Genomic DNA, 21,375 nt, shown 5'->3' with positions numbered 1-21,375 from the left:
GTGTCCCTAAAAGAACTGTATCGTCGGGAACTTAATTGTTTGGATATTTTAACGCCACAACTAAACATAACTAGATACTTGGTGTGGTTAAGGAATAAATCAGCAATCACATACTCTTTGACAATTTTCCGCTCCATTTTTGAAATAAAAGAATTTTACGAAACTCCCTCATTTTCAAGACTTTCCGCCGATTCAAATATCAACCGATGATCTAGTATTCAGAGTGCTAAGGCCATCTTGATGTAATAAATCGTCCCAAAGCCCCCGTGCGTATTAGTAAAATCGCCCGGGGTTTTTTTTTTCGCGATATTCCCGCTGGATTGAGTAAATTTCAGTTTTATCCGCTGTTTTATTTTTTCTCGATACACCACACAAAATTCTCACGTCTGACATCTTCAGACGTCAACAAAGCCCAAAACCTAAATCTCAATAAAAAATACAAAGTATTAGCATTTTACTTTGAAAAAACCAATAAAACAGATACGAGGCGTGCTGGTTTTCATGCCCCCCTGTGAACCCTGTCCTAATCCTACCCAGGACAATTCGCCGTAGAAGTGATGATAAAACAGAGGCGTGCTGGTTTTCATGCCCCCCTGTGAACCCTGTGCTCATCTTACGTATAAGTGATGATATAACAGGAATAACTACCATAGCAATAGTAGTTAAAATGTTTGAATATTTCGCCCTGTATTACAACATTACAACATGTACAAGCAGGTTGCACTCATTATCTGTGTATGTCTGTAATCACAGATTGAATACAATACCGCCTTTATAAAGGTACAAATCTTACAGGTGCGAGTGATCAGAATGAAATGAATATTCTATAGAATTACGATCCAGGACGTCTTTGACATGGTTCAATGCAGAGGTACCCCGAGAACGTACTTGTGCAGTGCGATATAGTCAAAAATGTTGACCTATTGCTATGGTAGTTAATCCTCTTACATCATCATTTCTGCGGCGAATATGCATAAGGTCACTGGAATTGAAATAATTGCAAGATTATTGATTAATAATACCATTATAACAAAATTTCCGCAATGCAAATGCCTAATTTGCATAAATCCAAAATGGCCGCTAAAACAGGGGTGACATTTCAAAGTTGGTCAAATCTTGTCAAAAGCTCTCAAACCAATGTATTGCTCTCATCATAAGGAATCGGAAAAAGTATAGCTTGACCTATCTACAATGTACATTTCTTGAGTTATAGGGGAAAAGGTCAAATGTCAAAATTTGGATTCCACAGGGTACAAAAATTTGAAAATTCTCTGATTTTGTTAATTTATTTATAATTTATAATTTATGATTTATTAATAATACCAATATAATTTGCGCATGTCTATTGTCATGTCTATTTTGATCCATTCACATAATATGCACTTTCTTATCAAATATGATGAAAACGATGATAGTGAAAGAGGTATAGGATATAATGGATATATGACAAAACTATTGTTGGCAGATGGGAAAGTATCTTACATTACCATCATTAGAACATTATATTTCCTTACCATGTAACATTATACCGTATGATAGTAGCGCATCTGCTTATTAAACGGAATACACTGAAAACAGTGCATATATAAACATCTCAAAAAAAGTAACTAACCCCCCTTAAATAATGGCCATTATTCAAACAAGTGCTATTGTATTACAAATCTGTAAAATGCGTTGGAAGTAGAACTTATTTCTGCGCATTTTGACACCTCATTTGATACGATAGCACAGAAAACAATAAAACATCGATCAATTTAATGTAGTGAGGTCCAGATTTGAAAGTTGCACTTACATACAAATTTTTACAATACAAAAACACTCGGAAATCATTACACAGATTTCCTTCCATATATAATACACTGAATGCAAAACTTTCAAATATGGGGCTACATTGGTTTAAATGTACGCTGTGACGTCAATATTTAGTCAATTGCTATAAATGAGGTATAAAAATGTGCAGAAATATATTCTGCTTCCAACGTATTTTACAGATTTGTAATACAATCACCCGTTTTTGAATAATGGTCATTATTTAAGGCGGGTCAGTTACTTTTTTTGAGATGTTTAGATTAATGATTTGTTGCGAAACTTGGTGATATCTACTGAGCCATTCGACGTATACACGGAAATTCAGCTTTGTATAATGGATAATTATTTCAGGAATTATAATGGATAATTTATTTCAGGTATTCAAAATGACAAAATGTTAAGGGGGTACTACACCCCTGTGGTAAATTTGTGGCTACTTTTAATTTTTCTCATAAAATAATAACACACTGGTAACAAAAGTTATGTATATTTGGGCAAGGAATCCAATTACTACACTGAAATTTCAGTGACTCAAGACAAGCGGTTCATTATATATGATTCGAAATGAGGTATTTGTCCTAGCGGTACCTTATTTCTTATCATAAATAATGAACCGCTTGTCTTGTGTCAAGTGTAGTAATTGGACTCATTGCCCCTATAATATACATAACTTTTGTTACAAGTGTGTTATTAGTTTTTGAGAAAAATGCAAAAATAGATTTTTCGAGGGGTGTAGTACCCCCTTAAGTCACCTTACCGGCAATATGATTGACAGTTGGCACCTAAGATTTACGTACGTTTGTAAGGCAATGCTGTATTGCTTATATTGCAATATTGAAACCGACTTATCCAAATTTGTTTCACTGTTACTGGGCATATGAGTACATTTATCAGACTTAGTTCCATATCTGCAATTTGAAAGTACATGTTTTTTGTTTTAAGAAAGAATTGACCTCTGATTATGAAATTGGCAGGCCAATGGTAACTTATTATATCCTCCATTGTAAGAACAAAATGTTTTCTACCTTTTTGTGGCACCACAGGGACTCGCGGTGCAACCTTTGACGGTGCTTCCTCAATACGGCTCTGTGATATTTAATCTCTTTAATTAACCACATGCGCACCACACCACTCTTTAATTTGAAAGGTAGTGGTCCATGAAGAGTTTTAGAATATAAGTTGGAAGAGAGAAATCTGTTGGTGCTGAGTATCCCTTAAGGCATTAACGAGATCAAGAGACACTTCTTCGTTTTCTCTACGAATCGAAACTGAGGTAAGCTCGTACTGTATTTATTTGGTTTTCACACGTTTATGCTGACATAAATGTTACAATGTGATTTTATTGAGTGAAGATATAGTTTATGCTCTGGGCTTGTCTTGTTTGCTACTGAATTCTATATTACTTGCTTTCAGTTTTTGACTTACTACAGGATGTAGGTTTCGCTGTTTTATTTTATTTTGTTGTATGATGTTGAGTGATTTTCATTATTTGTTCCAGTGTATAATAAGTTCGGACATGTGGGAATCATGCTGATCATATATATATATCTAAAATGATACAACAGGTGCTTTATTTTTATACACTAACAGACACACCTTGAAGATGGCCAGTAAACTTCTATTCACTTTGATGGCATTCAGCCTCTTTGTTGCGATAGCTGTTGCAGCGCCATATCTTGAGGCAGGAGATGATGACGAGGACGGCGATTTTGATGTGATGAATCTTTTAGCAAGCAAGCGTGGCGATATTGAGGCCGGGGTAGAAGGAGAGGAATTTGAAGATTTGATGGATAAACGTCGTGCGAAGGGAAAGGGAAAGGGAAAGGGCAAGGGCAAGGACAAGTGGCAGAGTAAGTGTATTATATTTTTTTGTTAAAATCACAATAAACCAGTGCATGGCCGGATTCAGGGAGGCCCTCTAAATAGGCGAATTAAAGCCTAATGTTTGTAAAAAAGGTTGATTCCGACGGGATACCCCTCTCTACCCCAGTCGCATTTGACGTAAAATTTGGCAAGCGAAAGGAGCCGTAATAGGTTTTTCATGATGACCCAATCCCCCTTTCAAAATTTGGATCCGTACCTGACCAGTATGTGGTTCATCAATGTTACACCTGGTATGACGAAGCGTGTACGTGTCTCTAACACGATCAACATCTCAACATCAATGTTTGCCTTTTCTTTAATAAAACTGACCGTGTTCCCGACATGCACATGTTTAGGTCTTAACTCTAATTCATCGTAGCGACTATCTTGACGAATGCACTGCAAGCACATTAGAATATAATCACTGCAATGAGAAAAATATAAAACAATGAGAGAAAAAAATCAAAGCATTAAAGCTCAATAATGCGCACATTTTTATACTTTGCAGTTTGCAGTGATTTTAAAACAGTTTTTCATAAATACAAACAATTCAATTCATTCCTCATTTAATTTGCCTCAGTATCATTTCTCCGAGGACCACTGATGTGCAAATGTTGTAAGCATGCGTGTGAAGAAAAACGCGGGTTATTGGTTCTGAAAAGGAAAACGCATATATGCTGATGAACATCGTACGGTGTCTGATCTCAGCTAAATTCATCCTTTATTATTAATTCCCCGATTTTTATAAAAGTTTTTCCCTTTTTACGTACGTTCCCCCGATTTTAACAAACAGTTTCCTCTTTTTACTCTTAACAGCGCCGTTTTATTTTTATTTATCACTAATTACTAAATATACATGTAACTCCGAATGCAATTATACCACTTTGCCGACTTTCGTGTATTGCTCAAAAATTCGGACTTTGGAAAACATGACTTGGAAAAAATTGTGCCAATTTAATAATTATTGTTTTTATTGATATTTGAATTTAAGCAGATGCACAGGTGGTAACTGTGGTAATTTTTTTTGAAACTTATATAAGAAGAGTAGTAGGAATCAAACGATAATAAAGGGTGGCATCAAAACTCTACTGGTGGTTCCGTCCGATTCCGTCCGGTTGCCATTGTTTAGAACAACAGCAACCGGGCGGAACCGGACAGAACCGCCGGTCAACCGCATATCTAGTGTTGATTTCATCCCTAAGAACTCATTTAGGTTAAAATTTAACATTAGATCGCTACACATGCCTTCTTTTACATCTTTGATACTTAAAATAACACTATTACTACGAAAGAAGTTGTACCACTTCGATGCTTGTTATTAATAAACCAATAACTACACTCATAGAAATTGTTCGTTGGCATTACTCAGTAAGTTGATGTAAGTCGTTGTGTCAACTTTCCGAGCAATGCCAACGCGTACAATTTTGAGTAACGCTGACTCGATATCATTATGTTGGTCGCACTCATTTTGTACTTACTTTATTGAGTTGTTACAACTCAGAAAATGAAACTAGCCTAGGTTAGCATAATTTTCTAGAGGTGTGCTATAGTATACAAAATTTTGCACTGATTACAAAAATAAATAGTTGAATACTGCTAATTGTGCAGAAAATGATCCAATTACGTGAACTAAGTACCAAAGTACCAAATTGGAATAACTCAAAACAATAAGTACCAGTAACCTTTGCGAGTTACATCAACTTACATGTTGAGTTACAATAACTCAACTAAGTGGTTCTTTGAACCTTGTTTATTTTTCTAAGTTCCCTGAACTTGAATTCAGAAGTTGGCATTACTTAAAAAGTTGACGCAACAACTTACATCAACTTTTTAAGTAATGCCAACAAAGTTGATTAGTTGTCGGAACTTTTTGAGCTTTTTCAGCATATTTTAAGTTTCAGTTTGGATAACTAAAATGAATTTTGTTTTGGCAACTTTTACACTATTTTTGAGTTGTCCAAACTTACTCCTTTTGAATTGCGCCAACAAGGCGAACAAGTCATTTCTATGAGTGCAATCAATGAGAATAATATCAATACATACTAGGATTCATATCCTATCACAATTAATAATAGTTAATTAATTGATTTCATAAATAATAAGGTTCGACCAAGCATCGATGGTCGATCGAAAGATCGAACTAATTTGTTTCTATTGCCTAACGCTCGTGATTACGTCTAAACCACTTAATAGTAGTGATAAAAGTATTACCCCAGCGCTGTATCCGGGGGTAGGGCCGACCATTAAAAATTACCATAGAAGGTGGTTGGTGCAAAGTATTCTAGAATACTTTGGTTGGTGAGACCCACCATAGATTTAAACAATAAAATGCTTAATTTTCCTTTTGCTCTTGTAAAGTTATTCCAAGAGTAATCTTCTTTTTATGTGGCAGTTAGGTTGAAATAGCCATTTCCATTCATTTAGGAGGAAATCTTATGAAAATCGCATTTTCGCAAAAATCAATTTTATCCATACTTTTGTACATAACCAGAATTTTCCAAATTACGACGGAATACTCACATAAAAACGTTAGAGCGATATTCGAGGCTGTGCAATAATTGTGAGGGGGAATAAGCCCAATCGGCATTGGAAGTTTGCAATGCATTGTAGGACAGTTTTTGCAGTTTTGGGACACTTTGTCCTTTGACCTTTCAGAAAATTCAGAAATATTGGGTTTTTGTACGTACAAAATATAATCTAAAATGTTTTACAATATTTAAAACAAATATGAAAAATATTAGTATTTTATAAATTAATTATATGGTATTTTTAATGATCAAAATTATGACAATAATAAGAAAATTAATAATAATTACGTTAATTTTCCCGATATGTCAGAGGTCAAAGTGTCCCAAAACTGCTCTCAAAAACCGGAAGTTAGAATGGCGATTGGGCTTATTTCCAAACGGCGTGCCAAAAATACTTGTTACCCCCTCTCGGCCAATCAAAAATGGCTTGCTCCGCCCCCTTCGGCCTGCCAAAAAGTCTTTGCCTACTTTTCACATGCCAATTTTTTTGATGAGAAGTATATAAAAGTATACATTTTCAAAAAGGAAAATAGCATAACAGATTCTTGCAAAAATTGGATATAAGAAATCTCAAAATACTCGAGGAAGGCATAAGGATTATAGTTATATACTGCGAGCGCTGTGAGCAGGAAAATGTGCATATATCAGCGTTTCCATACTCTTTTCTTAAGCCTTTTTAGGGCGTTTTATTTTATTTCAAATATCTCTTGCCCCCCTCTCAGCTTGCCAAAAATGCTTGTTCCCCCTTTTGTTGGCCACAAAATAATTGCCCCATAATTTTACCCTTCCCCAGGGCTCATAATATTTGCACAGCTCCTTATGTGGGAATTTTTGTACTTTAAATGAGTATAACTAGAGTTTGGTATTACTCGATAGAAGTACCAAATAAAATGGCATATGATATTTAGAATAAAATTTATGCAACAACCCCCTTCTTCATAGTTTGTGTTGTAAAAATCGGGTTAACCTATATAATTTCTTTTCCCTCTTCTTTTAGTGTGCCCACCACCCTTGAATAACTGCGTCTGCAATGCAAAATACGCACAAAACGACAAGAGATTCGTTTCCAGTTGCAATTAGGTACGTGATTATGTATACGTTTGTGTGGGTGGGATGTGTGGGGTGGCAAGGGGATTGAGTAACGGGGGTCCCTGGGGTGTGTAGCGGTGTGGGCTGTGTGTAGGTGTAGGGGGGGGTGTGGAGGTGTGAATGTATGTTTTATTGGGGTGGGATGGGAGAATGTGTTTGTAAATAAGTTGTCTTTTGAAGAGGATTTCTACAGAAAGTAGTCTGCCAGAATCAGAATAACGAACAGGAATGGCGCCAACACATCACCCTTTGTTTAATTGGAAAGGCTCAGAGATACTTCCACCTAGTGGCACTGTCATTGTAGAGCACTTGGATGCACTGACCTCAACGTTAGGCATCCAGTATTAAAGTTGAAGCACTGAAAATATGACCGACTTGTTGATCATATAAGGCACGAAAGATCCTGGACGTTGTGATGGAGTCGAAATCTTTCTTGAAGTCGACAAACCTGAGCACAGCTGCGTTTAGATATAAAATCAGCCATGTAGTAGAGACACATTTGTCAATATCGTGAAAAACCGGAGGGCACTCACATAAATGGTCTGTACGCATGTGGGACCAAAAAAAACCAAGTAGAACATGTAGAAAGGGGTGTTTTTTAGGCAAGGCAAGTTACGCGAGTGACGCATTTAGGGTCTAAAACACACTGATTTTCAAGAATAAGGGTAGTTTTCTGAAACTGAGCAACTTGGTTAGGGTACCTTTTCATATTTTTGGTAATTACAAGTCCAAAAAGAATGCGTTTTTTAAATTTTTACTAGCCAAAAACTCATTAGGGGGTAAATTTTATATTCAATTACATTATTAAGGGGCTAAATTTGCTGGTATGGTAAAACTCGTTAAGGTGGTGTTTCAATAACATTTGGTCACGCATGCGTACACTATCATACTTGAGTGCCCCCCCCCCCCGGGCGTGAATGAACCACGCATCACCCACTGCACTAGAGCATTCTAAACATTAAATTGCAATATAAGCATAGCATACATAGACAAGACCTGAGAAAAACCGCGAGACTTACCTATCTGTGCGAGGACTTGAACCCCAGACCCCCCGGATCGACTAAATGTATGTTTTAATGTATGTGCAATATAATTCTTATTTGATCGTTTGTGTTGGGTGAGCGTATGTGTATGTTGCATGTTGCCTGTTGGGGTATGCAGGGTGCGTGAATGCATTTATATAAAGTTTCATACACTATTTGTAACAATATATCTTGTTTCTTTCTCTTTCTTTTCTCTAGAATGTTAACCAAGCTACCTAGTTTACAACGTACCATTCCAAGTCTCTCTCAACCGACGCCAAAACAAAACAAAAACACCCAATTTATTTGATCAAAGAAATAATTAGTTACATTTACAACCTTACACAGATTTGACATTGAATATGGAATATTTCTTCATGAAGTGCCAAGACTAGCTTGAAAGGGTTCTGCATAAACCGCACGAGTTGAGTATTATTTGCAGTGTGTCGGGAGATGGTGTAAAATCATTGTTTGATAGATACATTCGTTTACATTGTGGTGCTCATAATGTTGTAAATTTGCCTAAAATGATGGATTTTAAGGGTGCTGAATTCCAGAACCTTATGTTACATTGTCCTGTTATTATCATATTTTTGGGGGTTTGAGGTGATATTCCTAAACTTCGTCAGCAATAGGCTGGCATTTTTCACAGCTGAAATGCACTTGCAATGTACCAACTGTTTTTACAATGGGAGGAGCTTAAAATATTACTTTACATATCAACCATAATCCTAATAATATCATGCTGGGAAAGCGACAGTTATGCTAAAAGTTTGCCACAGAGGATTTAATTTCCAAAACTTTTTTGGTGTTCTATAAGTCTTGCGGCGCTTATAAATATACATGGGTCAATAGCAAACTTGTCTCAATTTTAATCATTACTCTACACAAAATGTACGACTACACCTTTTTAATCAATTTTGTCACTTTCGTGTTACCGTATTGTCATAAAAGCAGTTTTGTGATAAAAAAAAAAAGAGAAATATTTTTTTATTTTTTTAGTGTGATTACGTGTATGTTCCATCTTCAGTGACACCTCATCGATGCCACTGGACCTTTGGATGTATTGTGATAGGTATTAGCATTTTACTTTAAAAAATTCAATATACCAGGGCCGTGCTGGTCTTCATGCCCCTCCTGTGAATCCTGTCGTAATCATACCCAGGGCAATATTCATGAGCTGTAACTAGAATTGGAAGAGATAAATAATTCCAAGTTACTTGATTTATAATACCATAAGAATAAAATTTGCGCAAATTTTAACTGCAAAGAGTTTTGCCTTTTTTCATAGTGTGTGGATGGGGGTGTGGTATGGGGGTGTAAGAAACATTGTCAATGAATGTAACTGACGTGGAGAAGAACCACTTCACAGCACTAGGTGATCTACCGTGAACGTGCCCATGATGTCAATTTGATGCTTTTCATAAGTGCCTATTGGTTAGAGTGCCATAACGTGACATCCAGCGTACCGCATTCACATTCGTTCAGCTAGTGTTATCTATTATTAGCATGGTAAATGGAGGGGGCAAAGATTTTTTTTCTAGATTACCCATTAACCTTTGCCCGCAGATTGCGGCTAAGAGACCGTGTATCCGTTCCCCACTAAATGTTAAAAGTGACGGGTGTGTATCTACCGGCGTCGGGAAGTAGGGGCCTATCAGAATAAAATGTTGTTTAAAAAAGTGGGTCATTGGGCAATTAAAAAAATGGGTCATGAGTAGATATGAAGTAAAAATGGACTAATCTTCTATTTGAAGAGCTTATTTTCAAACCGTGTTAAGTCCACAAGATTCACTTTGAAGAAAATCAGGAATTTTCTTTATGGCAATGAAAAAAAGTTCGATTTCTATAAAATTACAGTGAAGTGAAGGCGACATAAATAGGACCATAAAAACATGTTAAGTTAAAATCTAGAGACTTTTGATTTTTTTAAATGAATTAATTTGTTTTAAAAATAGCATGGACTTAACACGTTTTGACACAAAACGCAATTTCTGGCATGGACTTAACACATTTTGACACAAAACGTAACACAGAACTAACCATATTTTTCTCTAGTTTTGTTATACCTTTAACTTTAAAATTATACCTTGAATTTAGTAGCACATTTTGATAATCATACAAAATAATAATATCAAAAACTAACTCTACCACCATCCTCTAACATTAATTGTACCATCACAGCCTCTCCCTCTCCCCTTCCCACCCTATTCATGTCTTTCTGGAGGTATCTATCAAATATTTCAGAAATCCCATACAAACTAAGCCTACTAATATAAAACAAAAACAACAACAACAACTTTTTATGCAGACCAAATTCATGTATACTAGTCTCAGGACCAAACAAGAACGTTGGCGATTAACTATTGGAAGCCCTATGCCGTGCTACTTGCCTACAAGCTACCCACAAGGGCATTGTTCGTGGACTAAACACAGTTTGCTACAAAACTGGATTGGACTTAACACGTTTTGGAAAAAAATCGATACTTTGTGTGTCAATATTTCGGAACTTGACAAATTTTGGGAAAAAACAAACACATTGCTGGATAGCCCTAGTTACTCACTACCCATTTTCATCAAAATCTCAATTTTGAAGGTGGGTGGACTTAACACGGTTTGGAAATAAGCTCTTCATTTGTTTAAAATTTTCCAAATTAACCATACAAATTAGCTTAAAAATGGGTCATGAGTAGACCCAGCAAACACAAAACGTTTTCGACATCATTCGCAAAAGGTTATAAAAGGTTGTCAGAAAACGTTTAAATGTCGGGTTATATAAAGGGCATATTAAGAGTATAAAACGTTTTCATAACCTGAAAAAACATTTTTTGATAATCTACTGCTCAGCAAACACAAATGTTTTACAGAAAACGTTTAAATGTTGGGTTATATAAAGGGTATAAAAACGTTTGAATAACATTCCAAAAACATTCTTGAAAACTTGATACAAAACATTCTAAACAGAATGTTATTTTGGGGTTGAAAAATATTTTGCAAAAAATGTTTGCCCAAAATATTTTCAATAACGTTTTAAAAACGTTTTCATGACCTTTGTATAACCCGACATTTAAATGTTATTAAAAGGTTTTGAAAAAACATTTTAAGAACATTTCTGTGTTTGCTGGGTTCAAATATTTTAACATAATGTTATTTAAGTATTGACACAATATTTGGCAAAAATGTTTGTAAAAATAGTTTACAATAACATTTTTTGAAAACATTTAAAAATATTGTTGTAGTGTGTTTTCATACAACACGTTTTAAGAAGTTATCATGACCTTTATATAACCCGGCATTTTAATGTTATTAAAACGTTTTTACCTAAACCAAAAGCCAAAATATAACTTATTTAAAACGTTTTAAAACGTTTTTGTGTTTGCTGGCAGAACCCGTTCATACGTACGTATGTATCACCAGATCACTGAGCAAACGATTTGGCATGTGTGTGGAAGTCTCCGGCAATCACAACATTATATCTTATATGTAAAAAAAATAATTATCAACTGATCAAGCACAAATCACGTGAATTTACTTAAAATTAACTTTATTTAAAGCAAAACTGACCACAAAAACTAATAAAAACATCAGTTTCTCAACACGCGATATTCAAAATTCCCGGGCACCGAAATTATCTTGTGCAATGACGTCCCAGTAATACAATGAAGGCTAACGACAATTGAGCACAAATAACCATGGCACCAGACAGTTGGCGCCCGGGAACTTTGAATATATCGCGTGTTGAGAAACGGCTGTTTTCATTAGTTTTTTAGGGTCAATATGAGTTTAAATAAAACCATGTGATTCGTTTTTAATAATTATTTTTTCTAACATAATAAGTTATAATGTTATGATTGCCGGAGACTTCCTTTTAACATCTAACATTTCAATAGAATGACACCGTGTAAAAATTACCAGGTTGGACAAATCATTTCATATTTGGAATATGTGATTCCTTGCTCATGGCAATGACTTTTTTGCCTACCTCATACCAGTGTTTCTAGACAAAATCACTAGATCAATAATTCAGCCCTAAATGCTAAATACAGAAAAATAACGAATACATCAGTGGATTTCTAGTTTGTATTCCATAACTTTCAAATGATATTGACTTTAATAGTAAAAGTGAAAGTGAAAGCGGTGTCGCAGATCTCAAAGTTAACAATAATATCATTAGCGATGGGAAGGAAAAAGCAGAGGCATTGAACGCACAATTTGCTAGTGTCTTTACAAGGGAAGACAAGGAAGCGATTCCTACACTTAGCAGTAGCAGTATTCAAGACATTCCGGATTTAACTATTCATGAAAAGGGTTTTTTAAAGCAACTCCAGGAACTGTCTCCGAATAAAGCAGCAGGACCTGATGAGATACCTCCATGGTTTCTCAAAATGTTTGCTGAGAAACTTGCGCCGATATTTACAGACTTGTTCCAAGCTTCTGTTGATCAAGGGACTCTCCCCCATCAATGGAGGGAGGCAAACATTTGTGGCATCTTTAAAAAAAGGGACAAAGCCGTGCCTGAAAATTATAGACACGTTTCGTTATCAAGCGTCAGCTGCAAGATTCTGGAGCATATTATACATTCTCTTGTTATGGATCACTTGGAGCAGCATAATATTTTGGTTGATTCACAACATGGCTTCAGATCTAAGCGCTCCACTGAAACTCAACTCATTTTAACTGTTGATGATATTGCAAGAGCTTTGGAACAAGGGGATTCAGTGCATATGGCAGTTCTAGACTTATCCAAAGCCTTTGATAAGGTTCCTCATGAACGCCTTCTGAATAAGCTTCATCATTATGGGATTAGAAACAACCTTCATCAATGGATCAGAAGTTTCCTAACAAATAGGATCCAGAGAGTTGCATGTGAGGGCAACTTTTCATCACCCAGAGAGGTCCTTTCAGGAGTACCACAGGGGACGGTGTTGGGCCGTTGTTGTTTTTAACCTATATAAACGACCTCCCGGACATGTTGAGCAACCAAGTAAGACTCTTCGCAGACGACTGCCTGGTGTACTCTACAGTGTCAGATGAAAGGGACATGGACTCTCTACAAGCTGATCTAAAATCTCTTGAAACATGGCAGGAGACCTGGAAGATGAGCTTTAACCCTTCCAAATGCACGGTCATGGAAATTTCCTTGAAGAGAAACCCTCCACACAGAGACTATATTTTCTGCGGGCAAGTTTTACAGCAGCCAAACTCAAATCCTTACTTAGGTGTGCAGCTGGATAACAAGCTGGACTGGGGAGAACATGTTACAAACACAGTTAACAAAGCAAACCGGACATTGGGTTTTCTGAGGAGAAACTTGTGGTTTTGTCCAGGGGAAGCGAAGTCTACTGCATATCTAACGTTAGTGCGTCCAGTCCTAGAGTACGCTGCCTGTGCATGGGACCCATACAGGGCAGGACTCATAAAGAAGCTTGAAAGTGTGCAGAGAAAAGCTGCAAGATTTTGCACAGGGGATTACCAAAGAGAAAGTAGTGTCACTCAAATGCTGGAAGATCTCGGATGGGACACTCTAGCTGTCAGAAGGGAGAGAAATCGTTTACCTATGTTTTACAAAATCCAAAATGAGTTGGTAGGAATCAACAACAAAGAAGCCTATATTCAAATTTCTTCTGCTGCGGGTTTGAGAAGAAACCACCACCTACATGTTGAAATTCCATTCATCAAGAAGGACGTCTATAAAAACTCATTTTTCCTGAGAACTGGAAGGGCATGGAACTCCCTCTCTCAAACCACTATATCAGCCACATCTTTAGATATTTTCAAGAAAAACCTCTAGCTTGCCGGTCACCAAATAGTTAGCGATTTGCGGTTTTCGCCCTGCTGACTACAACTTCAGAAGGTTCAGAAGGTAATACTGACACTCCTACATAGCATATTTTGTCTCTGTTTTATTTACTATTCATTGGATACATAGATCATAGTTTTGCAACAATTTTTGTTAAAATAACCTTAAAGCAATAATGTAAGAGCGTATAATATGAAATTGATTAATTTTTTTCAAACCTGATTGTTTTTGGTAACAAAACATCGTAGATGGTACAATCCTATCCTTTCCTTACTTGAATAGTTTTACTGAAACGAACAATTTGACAGCTGCTTATTGGCAAAATCGGAGCTCTTTGATGTTTTTGACCCCCCCCCCATAGAGTCAAAAACGTGACCTTTGACCTTTTCGGATATAACTCAAGAACGGTATGTCCTAGAACCAAAACTTGGGCGACTATACGATTATTTATCAGTCTCCCATTTAAAAGTTTTGTATAATATGACACTTGAATTCAGCTTTGATTTTAAAACGGGACTAATATGCCGCTTGAAAATAATAGTTTTACAGTGCTTCCAGAATAAATTTATTATGGTTGCAGAAACAACAACAAAACAAATATTTCGGTACATTAAGGATCATTACATGCATATAATCATGACATTATTATCAAAATTTTATACTTTGTAGTGTGCAAAATAGCTACTTTGCATACACCGCGGCATGACGTACAACCTGTCTATAAAAAAAATGTGCAAGAGAAAAGCGCCCTCTATGGCAATTAGAAAATACCGTTATGACATAATGCTTACATCAGCGTCAAGGGCGCAGTCTTAGCTGTCACATGCCGTTTGTTCTGTTCAATTTGCTTGTTTTAATTTCAAGATAATTATGTTTAGTTAACAACGAAAGGGTAAAATCACAATTGTGCCACTTTTACTAGGGAAGAGTGTTGTACATCAATGATAGTATCAAGTTTATCAAGAGTTCCTTCGTGAAATCAAAAGAATGCATCAATTACACAACAATACAAAAATATTTTTACTGTTTTTACTGTTTTATCATGATACACGTATCATAATTCTCTTTTTCCACTTAAAACAGATTAAAAGGTAACTAAATATTTCACATTCTGCTGTAAAATTGAATACATGTGCATGTCAATGATTTTATCATGGTAAATACTGTTTTCTTTGTCACTCAAGGACATGTTAGAAGACAAATATTGCAAACTTATAGGTTAATGAACGCGTATTAATTAATTGTTGGAGAGAAATTAGACAAAATAATGCACGCGCGCTGATCTTGATGCATCTAATGCACGAGCCCCGAAGTGGGGGAGTGCATTCGACGCATCAATATCAGCTATCATTGATTAATAAACATGTACAGCCCTTTCCCTATAGTAAAAGTGGCACAATTGTGATTTTACGATTGTGAATACATGTGCATGTCAATGATTTTATCATGGTAAATACTGTTTTCTTTGTCACTCAAGGACATGTTAAAAGACAAATATTGCAAACTTATAGGTTAATGAACGCGTATTAATTAATTGTTGGAGAGAAATTAGACAAAATAATGTACGCGCGCTGATCTTGATGCATCTAATGCACGAGCCCCGAAGTGGGGGAGTGCATTCGACGCATCAATATCAGCTATCATTGATTAATAAACATGTACAGCCCTTTCCCTATAGTAAAAGTGGCACAATTGTGATTTTACCCTTTCGTTGTTAACTAAACATATCTCAAGATTTAAACAAGCAAATTGAACAAAACAAACGGCAGTTGACAGCTAAGACTGCACCCTTGACGTTGATGTAAGCATCATGTCACAACGGTATTTTCTAATTGCCATAGAGGGCGCTTTTCACTTGCAAATTTTTTTTTGAGACAGGCTGTAGATATCAGGGTATTTTGACGCCTTGCGGGCGTTATGCCCGCGGTTTATACCAGAGGGGATGACACTCTTATTCACATGTTTATTTACAACGCAAACGTATATCGAATCCCGGTTGTTTGCGAATAATGAAATGTCTGCATCCCAGGATCAATTAAACCCTGGTATGAATTATTTATTAGCTTTCGCCACGATCCGTTTTGCAATAACATAAAAGCACTTCAAATAACAGCCCGTTGAGTTCAATGAACTACGCCCTGAAATCGATGGAGTTGTGCCTTATAAAGAAGCTCTCCCATTGACCTCTATTCAGGTCAGTGAGCTCTCCATACACAAATGAACAAGTACAATAGGACAAGGCCAGCACCTATGACCTGCTTAGTGACATGTTATTTTGAAGTCTTCTAAAGCTTAATATCTTGAAGATTAGTATTCGTTTGTGCATATGGACTGCGCATTTATGATGCAAAATATTAGTTCTTATATAAAATTACAAATACTGGAATTATGACACACGGTATAGGTGATATATAAAACGACTAATAAAATCTTGTCAAGTCAAAGGTTCATTATATCCCGTATGTTTGTCTAAATTAATTAATATTTTGAGAACAATTTCTACACCCATTTAATATGTACTCAGGTGGAACCCGACTTTTTTTAATTTTCATTTCTTTTTATGTAACAAATTCAGGTTTTTCTATTGCGCGGGGCCACCGGGCAATACAAATTTAGGCTAACATTGAATAAACGCGGAATTAAGAATAGGCGTTTCTAGTACATACAGCGTCTGACTCTACCTGAGGACCTAGCCTGAGTCCCATGGGCTCCAAGAATGGCTCTTCATACACAAATGAACAAATATAATGAAGGGTCGCCATTGCTCTCCATACACAAATGAACAAATACAATGGAGAGTCCGACTGCCATGCAAATGAGCCAAGTGTCCTCTCAAGGTCAGGAGGGTGAAAGTGCATATAGGAACAATGCCAAAAACTACGTCACGCCGGTCACGCTATTGTTCGACTTAAACTACATCATTCGCCATTTTGTAAATATTAACGCATGATCGTTGCTTTGAAGTTTCCACCGGATAGTCTGTGGATAGCGCAAGAGCATGCTTTGACCATGCGCAAAAAAATGAATATCATGAAGATGTTTAAGATTGATTCTTAGATGTTTCAAAAATTACCGTCATATTGCATAGATTCATCAAAGAATGGTTTGAAGTACTAACCTTATTTAGTAATTTTAAAAATCGGGAGAATTTTACAAAATCAATGTTTTTACCTGTCGGTATTACAACTCGTGAAACACATTAGTGATGTGCCTGGGTGACCTAATCTACTAACCTTTAACGTTTCCTCTATGAACTCTAACCCTCCTGCAATATGGCGCCTATTGTCTAGAGTTAAACTACATATTTCGGTGTGTTACGTAATACTACGATGCCTATCCCATTATATCGATCCCTGTCAAGGTATGCTCTGTGTTTATACGCCGTAGAAGTGACGTCATAATCGGATTAACTACCATAGCAATAGATAAATACAATTTTTGAATAGACCGCTCTGCACTACTAGCAGATTGCACTAATCACCTATGTATAACTGCAATCATAGATTGAATACAATACCGCTCTCTTCAAAGATACTTATCTTACAGGTGCGAGAGATCAGCCTTTCTTTGACATCTATGGTTCAATGCATCGGTACCGCGTGAATGTTGTAGTGCAGGGCGGTAAAGTCAAAATTGTATTCATCTATTGCTATGGTAGTTAATCCGATTAACTACGTCACTTCTACGGCGTATACCATGTGCAATACGCTGGCGAAGTTACATAATTAATCGGATTAATTACCATAGCAATAGGTGAAAACAATTTTGAACATATCGCCCAGCACTAAAAGCAGGTTACGCTCATCACCTGTGTATGTCTGTAATCAAAGATTGAATACAATACTGGTCTTTTCAAAGACCAGTACAGGTGCAAGTGATCAGCATGATATGGTTCAATGCAGAGGTACCGCGTGAACATATCCGTGCAGCGCGGTATATTCAAAAATTGATTTCACCTATTCATCATCGAAGTGGTTACGTAATTCTCTTGGTTACCGGATCACGCTATTTTGATATCCTTCGAGTACCATATACTTTGTGTGGTGATTGTTTCGATCGTAGTTCATTACTCTGGTGCGTGATCCCGTTGGCATAGTAACATTACGTAACTTCGATACTGAATTGCTATGGTAGTTCATCCGATTATTACGTTACTTCGCCAGCGCATAGCATCTTCATTATTATACGACTGATCACTTACATACAGGCTGAGTCAAAATGAAGTACACTCTTTAGTATAAATTCCGGGATAAATTCTCAAATAAGAATGGTCGTATTTGCTTTTACCAAACATGAGTTATTCTCATTTGAATAAAACTATCAATTTCAGCAGTGTTATTGATTGGTATGGCGCGTAGCTCAGTCAAATTATGAAATTACCTACCACTGTTTACATGTTTACAACAGAATCCATTTCATATGCGTACATCTCCCAAAAGCTCTAACAAAAACATATCAAAAGACCCGGAAAATCCAAGTGGTGGATGGAACAGTGCATAATTTGCATAAATCCAAAATGGCCGCTTATGCATGGAGTGAAATTTAAAAAGTTGGTCAAATCTTTTTTTTTTATTTCTCTCATCAAAAGGATTCAGAAAAAGTATAGCCGTTTGACCTATCTCCGATGTACAGGTCAAAATATTTTAATATTTGGATTTTCACAGGGGACAAAACATTACAACAAGTTACCACAGACAGAGTGACAAACTATAATGAGCTGTGACATCATCACCCAATTTACACCCACAGCCAATACAATTAGAGCACCATTGGCCTGTTTGTCAAATATAGGCATTATATTCATGAGAACCGCATGCAGCGGTCACGCGGTGACCTAATTTGACCTAATATGGCGGACTACTCAAATGCATTCAACAAAAGCATGATTGCAATCTGCCGCGACAAATAAACTACGCATACTGCAGTTACTGTCCGTTTTCCTATACACAATACCCAGTGCTCTCACCATTGACGCGCGACCTTTACAAATGTATATATGTTAGAAGTATATTGCATTTGCCTAGTTAACATCACTGTGTGAAAAATAACCGGCCAATATTTAAACTATTCTCCAAACTTCTAGCAAATATATTTCTCTAACATGACCTAAAATTACAGCTAGGTTAGATGTTCAGAAATAGTCGCACTTTCGTAGAATATGAGTGAGGGCAAAGCATAGCTAGCTCATAGCTAGCCAACTCCCCGTGTTAATTGAATGGAGATTTGACCGAAAATATTGAGCTATATTGGTAACGGACCGCTCCGTTTTGAAGGATGCCACACAAAAACGGTACAAGCTACATTTAAACTATTCTATGAAATTCTAGAAAATATAGTTTTGTAACATGTTCTAAATTTTTAGCTAATTTAGGTGTTTGGAAATAGTCGCACTTTTGTGTTTTAGGAAGGATATGTAAACGACAGATAACACCAAAAATATGAAGAAATTATTTCCAAACCGTGTTAAGTCAACAATCATTATGTTGCTCATTTTCAAGAATGCTGGTTAACAAAAAGCAGGCCATTGTCTCATTTCGTGAACAAAAGTCCACATACCATTGTTTCCTTGCGTTTCCTTTATAATCAGTTACCCAACTGAAGCTGTATTATAGCACCTCATATCGATACCGCACATATAAAACAGACACATGTGCACAACCAGAGAAGATCCGATTTAATCAGTTGAGCTGTTTCAATGAGTGTTATCTTGGTTTAATAGCTTTTAATGGGGTTTAAGTCCTGCAAAGGTCGAGATGAATTCTACTGTAGACATGACTGCATCATGGCAAAAAAAGTTTCTTTATGGTTAGGAAATTTACCCACTATTAAAATCTAGAGACCAATTTTGTAAGTTTGCTAAATAATCACATGCGGGAGATTGTCCTGCGCATTTTGACACCTCGATCACTACCCTACGTCACTCTTGAGAAAAGATATGCATGTTTTTAAGTAACACGAGGTCGAAAACTGAAAATTGCAAAGAAGCCTATTCAATGGTTTTAGAGTTGATTCACTGATCCAAGACGGTTTCATTATTCCCGCCTTTTCAATTTAAATTTAAAGCATTTTAATTGATGCATGTGAGATAATCATTTGCTTATTGTGCAGATGAATGATCAAACACAAAGGTGAGTGGGTACTAAGACATTTACGTCTTGAGAGATGGATTTGGAAAAGGGATTCAAAACAGATAATGATTACAGCTTCATTCCTGGAAGCAGAAGGAATTGAGACACCTGAGTGGCCCCCAGAAGCCCTGATCTTAATCTCATGGAGAACCTTTAGGATCAACACAAGAGACGAGTCAACAAGAAGATAAAGGCATATACAACTTTGGTGGGATTGCGTCGCATCGTTATCAACGAGAAGAACGGGGTTGAGCAAGGTAACATTCGACTCCTCATTAGGAGCATGAGACGCCGCGTGACTTCTGTAAGGGAAGCCAACGGTGGACACACAAAGTATTGAAAGACTGGTAAAGAAAGAGATTAATATCAAGTGTAGTTGGAAGCGGCAGTATGATGCCTGAAATGTGCTCAGTAATTAAACAAACAATGTTATCTGCATGTTTGTTGTATTTTGTGTTCTTTTATGCTAAAAACATGAATAGACCTTTTTGCAATTTTCATTTTTTGACCTCGTGTTACTTAAACAATCATATCTTTTCTCAGGAGTTCCGTAGAGTAGTGATTGAGGTGTCAAAATGCGCAGGACAATCACCCGCATGCGATTATTTAGCAAACGTACAAAATTAGTCGCTAGATTTTTATAGTGGGTAAATTTCCTAACCATAAAGAAACGCTTCCCCCCTTTCGACCTGCCAAAAATCGCTTGACCGCCCTTTCGACCTGCCAAAAATGCTTGTCCCCTTCTTTTGGCCTGCCTAAATATCTTTGCCCCCCCTATAATTCACCAGACCGAGGGTACACATAATTATTGCACCACCCCATAAGAAATAAGAATTTTTTCTGACAATCTATACTCAGTTCACCTTTGATGACCCTGATCTGACCTTCAACATTTTTGCGCCTACACCCATCATGTTCATAACAATCTAACTCGAACTACTACAACTTTCTGTCAACTCTCTCATTTATAACTTCTGTCTTTTTGCCTTTTCTGTCTTTTACCATTTACAACAGTTATTTAATTAAATGGTTAACACTGAAAAATATGGCACCTACGATCCCTTAAAGGTATGGCATTTTATTTTAAATAAACCCCTCAATAAAAGTTTAGAAAGTTTTTTCAAGCATCTATATCT

General features: G+C 36.5%; 1 protein-coding gene across 1 annotated transcript; it reads left to right on the top strand.

Annotated features, from left to right (window-relative positions):
* Positions 1 to 2,977: 2,977 nt before the first annotated feature.
* Positions 2,978 to 9,574, top strand: LOC140157054 (uncharacterized). The gene is made up of 4 exons (XM_072180119.1): positions 2,978 to 3,082; positions 3,400 to 3,659; positions 7,198 to 7,280; positions 8,531 to 9,574. The coding sequence occupies exons 2-3, from the start codon at positions 3,413 to 3,415 to the stop codon at positions 7,278 to 7,280; spliced, it is 330 nt and encodes a 109-aa protein (XP_072036220.1). The 5' UTR covers positions 2,978 to 3,082; positions 3,400 to 3,412; the 3' UTR covers positions 8,531 to 9,574.
* Positions 9,575 to 21,375: the final 11,801 nt, after the last annotated feature.

This window comes from Amphiura filiformis, chromosome 7 (assembly GCF_039555335.1).
Source record: "Amphiura filiformis chromosome 7, Afil_fr2py, whole genome shotgun sequence".
NCBI lineage: Eukaryota > Metazoa > Echinodermata > Ophiuroidea > Amphilepidida > Amphiuridae > Amphiura > Amphiura filiformis.
Note: the sequence above shows the minus strand (reverse complement) of the source record. Positions and strands in the feature narration are given on the sequence as shown.

What these genes read in the sequence shown, in the direction of transcription:
- LOC140157054 (XM_072180119.1), top strand. Translation starts at nt 3,413, where the DNA reads ATGGCCAGTAAACTTCTATTCACTTTGATGGCATTCAGCCTCTTTGTT. An exon ending in GGGCAAGGACAAGTGGCAGA is followed by an intron (nt 3,660 to 7,197) that starts GTAAGTGTATTA and finishes CTCTTCTTTTAG; the next exon opens with TGTGCCCACCACCCTTGAAT.